Source organism: Musca vetustissima, unplaced genomic scaffold (assembly GCF_032173495.1).
Source record: "Musca vetustissima isolate MV318-11 ecotype Yass unplaced genomic scaffold, APGP_CSIRO_Mvet_v1 utg38055, whole genome shotgun sequence".
Lineage (NCBI taxonomy): Eukaryota > Metazoa > Arthropoda > Insecta > Diptera > Muscidae > Musca > Musca vetustissima.
In genome coordinates this window covers 22398-31095 of record NW_026877003.1, presented here as the reverse complement: position 1 = coordinate 31095, position 8698 = coordinate 22398, and the positions used below count along the sequence as shown (strand labels likewise).

Genomic DNA, 8698 nt, shown 5'->3' with positions numbered 1-8698 from the left:
TCCATTGGCGTGCTAAAAATAAATTTATCAAAATCTACGACATTTTGTACACAAATATATCAATAATAAAATAACAAAACAATAAATATCAAGAAATTTTGTAAGAAAGTATTACAAATTAAAAAATACGTAGTTTTATTTGAGATACCGTAGCAACTATTGGCATTAAGTGTGCTTTCTTGTGTGTCGTATGGAAACATTTAATAAACATCAGTTGAAAATGGCTAAAGAGTGGGCTGTTGAAAAGTGAGTACCTACCTACTTGTCAATATATATTTTTCAATAAAAGCTCTTATGGAAATTTCGACAGTTCTCTTGGATTTTAAAAATTAAATAGTTTTGGTTGTATGTGAAGAGATATTCATATAACTCTTTATTGTGTACGCTACAATAAAAGCAACAGTATATATTTTTATTTTTCATCCTTGTATTATATGCTTTGCAGCAGATTTTTCACACAGCAATGGGCAAGTGACCAATTTTTTTGCCAGACATTAGAAAATATAAGCATTTTTCATCTCCTGTAAACATTTTAATTTTTAAGGAGATAATTAGTTGGAATTATTTCGTTGTTAACGAATGAAATCAAAACATTTGAATTTATTTATTGAATTCATTCCACAATTTTCTTTGCAATTGTAATATCATTTCCATACAGTATTGATATATCAAATAGACTTTTAACTGTTTCTTCAATGCCATCTGCACAACATAACCCACGAAGTTGTGAAATTGAAGTCGCATTCTGTATAATGTTTTTCATAGCAATGTTTTGCAAACTAACACAAATTGTTTTAAATTTGTTAATGCGTTGCTTATATCGGTATGAATACTAAATCCGTAAAAATATTTTCTTCTCCTTTTCTTTCCTTCATGAACAAAAAATCCACAAGGAAAGTCAATTCTCAAAAAACTGACGGGAGCTGGCAAACACGCTAATCAGTTTTTTATTTTCATCAAAAATACCTGACCAAAAAAGCCCAACAAAAAACTTCAATAGCTAATCATATATATATATATATATATATATATCGTAAAACAACTTTTTTATTTTGTAAAAATATTTAGAAAATCATATTTTAAATTTATATATATATATATATATATATTGCTGTTCGTTAGTCTCGCTAAAACTCGGCAACGGCTGAACGGATTTATCTGATCTTAGTCTTGAAATGTCCTTGGAGATCTAGGGAAGGTTTAAAAGGTGAAAAAAATATCAAAAACATGTTTTTATTATTATATTTTCAAACAAATTAATCTAGGGCATGGATCTTAGAATCCGAATACTATGAATGGACGCGAAGGTGTAACCTATTTCAGAATGTCTTCTGATTTTCCATCCTTGCATAAATCCCAAAATGTACGTGCATTTTATGGAAACAATAAAATAATCGCGTGTACATTCAATGATACTAAATTCGTGGATATTTATCAATGTTGGTCCAAATTTCCGGTTAATTTGGACCAACATTGATAATTCTTTGTAAGGAGATTTTGTACTCACTGATTATCTAAAATATAAATTACAGTCAACCAATTCTGTTGAAAAAATCGTAAAAAATCTCATATTGCGAGGGACTGTTATATGGGGGCTACCCTAAATAGTGAATTAATATTGGACATTTTCAATACCAAATATCCTAGGAGTAGTATCAATGTATGTACAGAGCACTATCTCAAATCATTGAGGTTAGAAAAAGCTAACATAATATTGGGCTATCGTTATGTGAATTATACATCAACAATATGGCTATGCAAGATAACGTTTGCCTGGCCCGCTAGTAATTATATATTAATTTGTTCGATTTTATTCCATTGCTTTAAAGAAAAAATGTGATGCCATATTTACATTTGGTTCCGATACTGTAACAGCCAATTATTTGCAATTTTGGTTTCAGGAATTTTTGATGTTAAAGATGCACTTCGCACAGGTCCTGCCGGTCGTCGATAAAATCGGAGAAACGATCGAAGTTGACATGCATATTAGCAGTCGTAACATTAAACAGGAGCTAAAAATCGACCATAAAACTGTTTTAAAGCATTCACACCACAAAAAAATGACTTCTTTCCCCCAACCCAATATTTTGTTAAGTTATTCGTGACCTAATCTGAGAGGAAAATATTTTCCTTAACAATTTAATTCTTTTCGAAATGCATGCTTGGATTGAATGAAGGCTACATGTGAGCTCATCTTTTGCTTGTAAAATTGTCACATTCTGGAAAATGCAGACCATGTTCATAACCTTATAAGTTTTGAACAAATGTAATTGTATGTAACACTAACAGTTTTAAAAAATTTAAACAAAAAGTAAGAAATATCAATAAATTGATTTATTTGCAAAATTAAATTGTTTTGAATTTTCTGAATAAAATTGAAAAACATGAATGAAAATCTTTCAAATTTATAATTCTAAAGCTTCAACTTCTTTACTTGAGTCATTGCCATATGTAGAGATAACTCATACAAAAAGTCTAGAATTAGCGTTGAACATAGGAATTTTTCATTGCAAATATTTGCTGCTTCATATTTTCCTATTACGAAATTTAAGTAAATTGTATACCAGAGGTCAACGAACTTCCTTTGTATTTTCTTTGATTTGATAATGTAGAATTCATGCCAATTCATGGCATAATTCATTATCGTATTTTTTATTTCACATATAACACGTACATTTTCCTGCTGGGTCATTTTACATATATCTTGAATGTCATATCGAACATCGCACGAGTATTACGATCAAATCAGTTGTATAATTGTAACATGCATTCTTCCATAATAAGTTCATCAAATACGTAACTACAACTGAAAATATTTATTTACTTTAGTTTTGGAAAATCATAATGCTTCTTTAATTTGCAGAGCTTAAATTGCTTCTAAGCTTATTTGGTTAAAAAATATCTGCTCACATAAATATGTTGAAGCGTAAAAGATGCACACAAAGATGCAAATATCCATATTAAAAGGATATTCAGATTCTTAACATTTTTCCAAGACTGGATTGGCTCGAAAATTAATTTCAATTAGAAATGCTACGGAAAATGATAAGCAACTGCTTTATATATTTAACGTACTTTCACTTCATGCTATGAAAAATATTCAGTAATTATATAACATCTGTTTATTATTCAATGCTAGAATTCGCTAATACTTCTAAAAATACAATCTAATGTATTCGTGTATGAAACACCCAGTGAATAAATTTACCGCGACTTGGACAACTCACATCAGCGTACATTTTCTCAGGTCTGTGGGGGCGGTGCCTTTCTATTTTCGAATTTCCTATGCGTTAATGCATGAACTCCCCCACGCTTCTGATTGTTATATTTTCGGAAGTCCTGAAACTCCAATCCATTTTTTTCAAATACTATATAAATCCATAATTTTTCCGCGCATGTGGCTTTTACCGTCTGTACAAATACCTCGCCCTTTTTTAATCCGCGACAGAATGTAATTTATCATTTAGAAGATTCAACTATAGACATAATTTCCAAAGCAATATAATCTGTATTTTCGCAACGAACATAGTTGATATACTTCGTTTATGTCTGTACTTTTGTCCAAGCAAATTGGGAAGTACTCAGAACTTTGTAATTTTTAACAGCAGTATATACATTTTAATAAATTTTTTTTCTGCGGATTTCTAAACAATACTCATTACACAATTTTAATTAATTCAATATTGTTTTCATTTCAGATTAAATTTATCCGAATGCGAAGAGCTGGCCACCTCCATGGATACCTTATCTTTCTGTACATTTTCTTCACTGCCATTGGAAATATTATATCACATATTCGATATTTGTGATTTAAAGGATTTACTAAAATTATCAAAAGTTTGTAAACAATTTCGTCAGATTATCTCACAGATACTACAACAACGTTATCGTTATTTCATCTACAATTATTTAACATTTAAATTCACACAAAATCTCAACGATGAAGAAATATCAGAGTTATGTTATTTAAGTGGCTCGAATGTGGAACGTTTGCGTTTTTCAACATATTTCAATATGGATTTGTTGAAACACATTGAATGGAAAATGGGTTGTAATCCTATGGAGAATTTAAAATTCTTCATTAATGACAATTTCAAGCAAAATGTGAGGTATTTCCCCGCTTTGAAGGAGTTGGAAGTTCAGGGGAAATTTTTACAAGATCAAACTATTTTGGAACTGGCTAAGAGATGTAAGAGCTTACATAGCATACGCCTCTTGGATGGAGATAATCGCTGGCTATGGGGTGAATATTTGGCGGATTTGGAAAATATTGAAAATTTGGAATTGAAATGTTGCCGTAACTTGGATCCCAATCATTTGTTGTCATTGGCACAGAAAAGGCAACTTAAATCTCTGAATATCGTCGAATGTGAACATTTGAAAGATATACCAAAAATGCAAAATCTCTGCAAACATTTAACTAATCTCCATACATTACGACTCACCGCCTTTACTCAGGATCCAAGATTTCTAAAAGCAATTTTAAATCTGTCATCCTTAAAGTGTTTACAATTCTTCTGGATCAACTTTATGCCATTGAATTTTGAGGAAAATTTATTTGCAGAACTTTCACAAAATCCCGAAAAGGCCCAGAGTCTCTCTAGGGTAAAATTCGAAAATGATCGTTATTATATTGAAGATGAAACACTGCAAAAATGGACCGAGGAGACATATGCCATAATGCGTGAAAATGTTTGCATTAATGGTCAGGCATGGCAATGGTCGGAGGAGGTGTTTGAAAAAATCTCTCACACCTTGGAAAGTTTTAAAAATTTATCATCGTTGAATTTCCACTATTGTCGTTTATTAAATTACGATCAATTGGAGAAACTGCCACAATTATTGACTGGTCTAAAAGAGGTTCACGTTTATGGTTGCCCACGTAAGGATGATCAGCAATTCCAAAAATTGTGGTTAGAAGATGCCAAGATCAGAGCTGATTGTCGTTTGAAATTTGAAAGCTTTCTAAGTCTTAAGGAAGCTATGGTAAGTTAGAGAGCAAATAAAAAATTTGTAAAATTGATTTCATATCAATATATTTTCAGAGCCTTCAAGATGAAGCCAGTTCACGCCAGTTTTCATCCTATTATCGTCGGGAGCCAGTAATGCGGAGTATTGAATGCTCATTTTAGCTAAGAAAATTTATTGAAAGGAAATGCAATTGTAACAATTGCTGTTGTTGTTTTTAATAAAAAAATATACCATTTATTATAAAATGTTGCCTTTTTGTTTATACATTTGGAAATATCCAATATCCTAAATTCACATTCGTGCACACAGAAGAAGTATTCAATATAATTAGCAGATTAAAAAAAATTGTATAAATTTATTACTTTTGTGGAAAAACAATAATAAAACAATTCATTATTTATTTGTAATATCCCATTAACACCAATTATAAATATGATAAATTTTTAATTTGGTGGTTACTATTCCTCAGGTCAGAAAACTGGATCTGGAACGTTCAATATAAAAACGTGCACAAAAACCGATGTATAAAAGAGATCAACCTCACGAGAATTTTGGTATACCGTTTGTGCTCCTAGTCAGTTTTTTGTTGAACAAACTTTCCAATTTTCTGATTTCCAACTGCTGGTCAGGAGAGAAAATTGGATCTGGAGGCTTCAATATAAAAACGTACACCAAAAAGCAAGTAAATTTAATGCAAAAATGTGGCATGTGTAATTACATGAAACCGCTGTTGACAATTCTATCTACCAATAGAATGTACAGAGAACAAAAAGCTAGCTGAATAAGACGATGTGGAAAGTTTCTATTTCTGAATTTCAGAAAAAATAAGGTCCTTTGAGACATATAAGCTTAAGTCGCTGTTTAAGATATAATTTCTGCCGAATAAGACAATGTGTAATATAAATAAATAAGGTCTTTTGAGACATATAAGCTGCAGTCGCTGTTTAAGATATAATTATCTTCAATATTAACGTTTCTCGGTGTCTTGTTTTTAAATATTTATCTAAAACAATCCATTTTTTGACAAGGTATTAACGTTTCTTGCTGACTAAGACGATGTGGAAAGTTTCAATTTCTGAATTTCAAAATAAATAAGGTCTTTTGAGACATATAAGCTGCAGTCGCTGTTTAAGATATAATTATCTTCAATATTAACGTTTCTCGGTATCTTGTTTTTAAATATTTATCCAAAACAATCCATTTTTTTGGCAAGGTCCATAAAAGCGGCTACTAAATGAGCTGTAGTGATGTTGACTCGTTTATAGATGATCCCTTGTGCGTAGCTGTTAAGATGTATTATGGCTTCAAATGTTGATTTGTATTCATAATCATTAAATTTTGCAAATATTGATTCCAGAAATTGTATACAGCTTGGTAATGTGGTATATTCTTGGGCTTGTAGATATGTTGTGGACTCCTCAAAAATTTACAAGAACTTTTCAAGATATTTTAATAATAATTGCTCCATTTTTTGGAATGCCCAACGATTCAGAGCCAATTTGAAGGAGCATAACATTAATTAAATCAATATTATCTTTGAAGCTTCGCATCATTCTCAAAACAGAGTTCCATCTTGTTGATACAGTGTTTTTCAACCCTTGTCCTGACATCCTCGTTGTGGCCTCCTCTAGTTCAACTTCCAATTCACCAAAGTCAATGTTATCATCTGCGTCCATATTGTCATCAATATCAAACATTTGACTTATAATATCAAATGCGTGCCCATTTTCTCCTCTATACCTTAATGTTTTAAAAATGGTTTTTAAGGCAACCCCACCCATTCTCGATTTTTATTTTTCAAGATTTTCAATGGGCTGGTAAATCAATACCAATGCTTGTTAAGGTTTGTAACTTTGCACATATATAATTGCAGATTTATAAGAGAAGAAAAATAATTTAAAAAAAAATTTGTTATTGTTTTGTTGTTGTTTTTTGTAATTAAAGAAAAGTACTTATTTTTGATGGCGGGCATGATAACTTCTCACTGAAACATCGGAATACGAAAATTTCAACGGTGTTAGAAAGAGTACATGTCTGGCTCTCGTATGAACTAGGATTATTGACTTCGCTCTAAAATTAACAAAATTGGTGGACCTTTGAAAAAATATTTTTGGAAAATATACGTTTTTAAAGCTGAATTCTCCTCAAACAAAGTTTTTGGATGGTGTAAAACAGTTCTGTTTCCAACAAGTAGGTGACCAAAATACTCCCAGCAAACCGCAGAAGCCTTCTTTTCAATTATGACTTTTGCAAGTCGGCCAAAGTTCTTTTTTTTAATAAGTTCTTGATAGATTTGTAAATTCTTTAAAGTTCCAACACTTCTTTCGCCCTCTTCATCAACAACTCCATCAATTTTTCAGAAATTCCAAAGAAATCCGTTAAGGATCTTTGGTAAATTTTGATGAACAGATCTAATTACGAAAAAATAATAACTTTTAAGAAATTTGATTTCAATAATAGTTTTTAAAATTTTTATTAATAAAGACATTTAATTTAGAAAAAGGGAAATTTATATATATATATATAAGAAAGTTTTTTTTTAACCCACATATTGTTATGGTGATCGTTAAAACAATTTTCTTCACAATTTTTAAAGAAACAATATGTGAATTTTTGAAAAAACGTTAAAATTACCAGCTTTATCAATTTACTTACCAATCAGCACTTAGATTTTTGTTAATACATTTTTTTTTCCTCGCAATGTCCGTCTTGTTGACCCCCAATTTTATAACACTTTTAAAAGAAACAAAGAAAAAATTAAAATTTTATTATGTATTAATAAAATTTGAAACAAAAATTTTTTGTCTAACAAATACGATGTGTTACATTTTTATATCCATATTAAAATTACCTGTTATCATAAATGGTTCTTCTTCACGAATGAGTAAAATAACTTCAACAAGAAGAAAACCTAACGGCATTTTCTGGTTTGGTTACCAAAGCCAAAATGTGCCGTTAGTTTTTCTTCTTGTTGCATAACCAAACCAGCTTGGTCTTTAGATAAACTTGTCATGGTATCGAAAACCATCGTTGATTTTTAGCCGGTTTGCGCCGACAAATTCTGTGCGGACTCGCTCATTTACAAAATGTCGGTTCGCTTCCACCTCTGATCTGGAAGCTTCAATATAAAAACGTACACCAAAAACTCAATGCTGAAATTTGGAACTGGAAGCTTCAATATAAAAACGTACAATATGTTCCTTCGTCTCCAGCAAAAGGTTATAATTGAGCGCACCATCTCATATAAATTACCTCATCTAACCCATCCTTGTCCTTTCACATATTTAGTGAGATAAGACACCATTTATTTACCTTATTATATGTTTTATTACTTTTTTATGAAAATCGAATAAGCTTGTATGGCTATCGGGTATGTTAGGATATACATGATCATTATAGTGGTAATTTAGTTTTTTACAATACAAATGTATAAATAAATAAACTGTATGGATTTTTGAAAATGAACGTGTATACATATTGTACAAGTTTATTTTCTTAATGACTGATAACATAAGATGAATCCGCAATATACCGGTCTACCCACATATGCATTCTCTCTTCATGGCTATGCTGAGTTAGAAACGAAAAATATATATATTTAGCTTCTACGGGATCTTGAACTGTTTCCTAAAATTAAGAAATTGAAATTAATATAAATCTGTGCTTGTAATTAGTGGGAACTACTTACCATTTATTATAATAAAATATATATTTTATTTGAATATAC

General features: G+C 30.6%; 1 protein-coding gene across 1 annotated transcript; it reads left to right on the top strand.

Moving 5' to 3' along the window:
• Nucleotides 1–220: 220 nt before the first annotated feature.
• Nucleotides 221–4886, top strand: LOC133321523 (uncharacterized). Its single transcript, XM_061530607.1, has 3 exons — nt 221–246; nt 3699–4798; nt 4861–4886. Exons 1-3 carry the CDS (start codon nt 221–223, stop codon nt 4884–4886), a joined length of 1152 nt encoding a protein of 383 aa, XP_061386591.1.
• Nucleotides 4887–8698: the final 3812 nt, after the last annotated feature.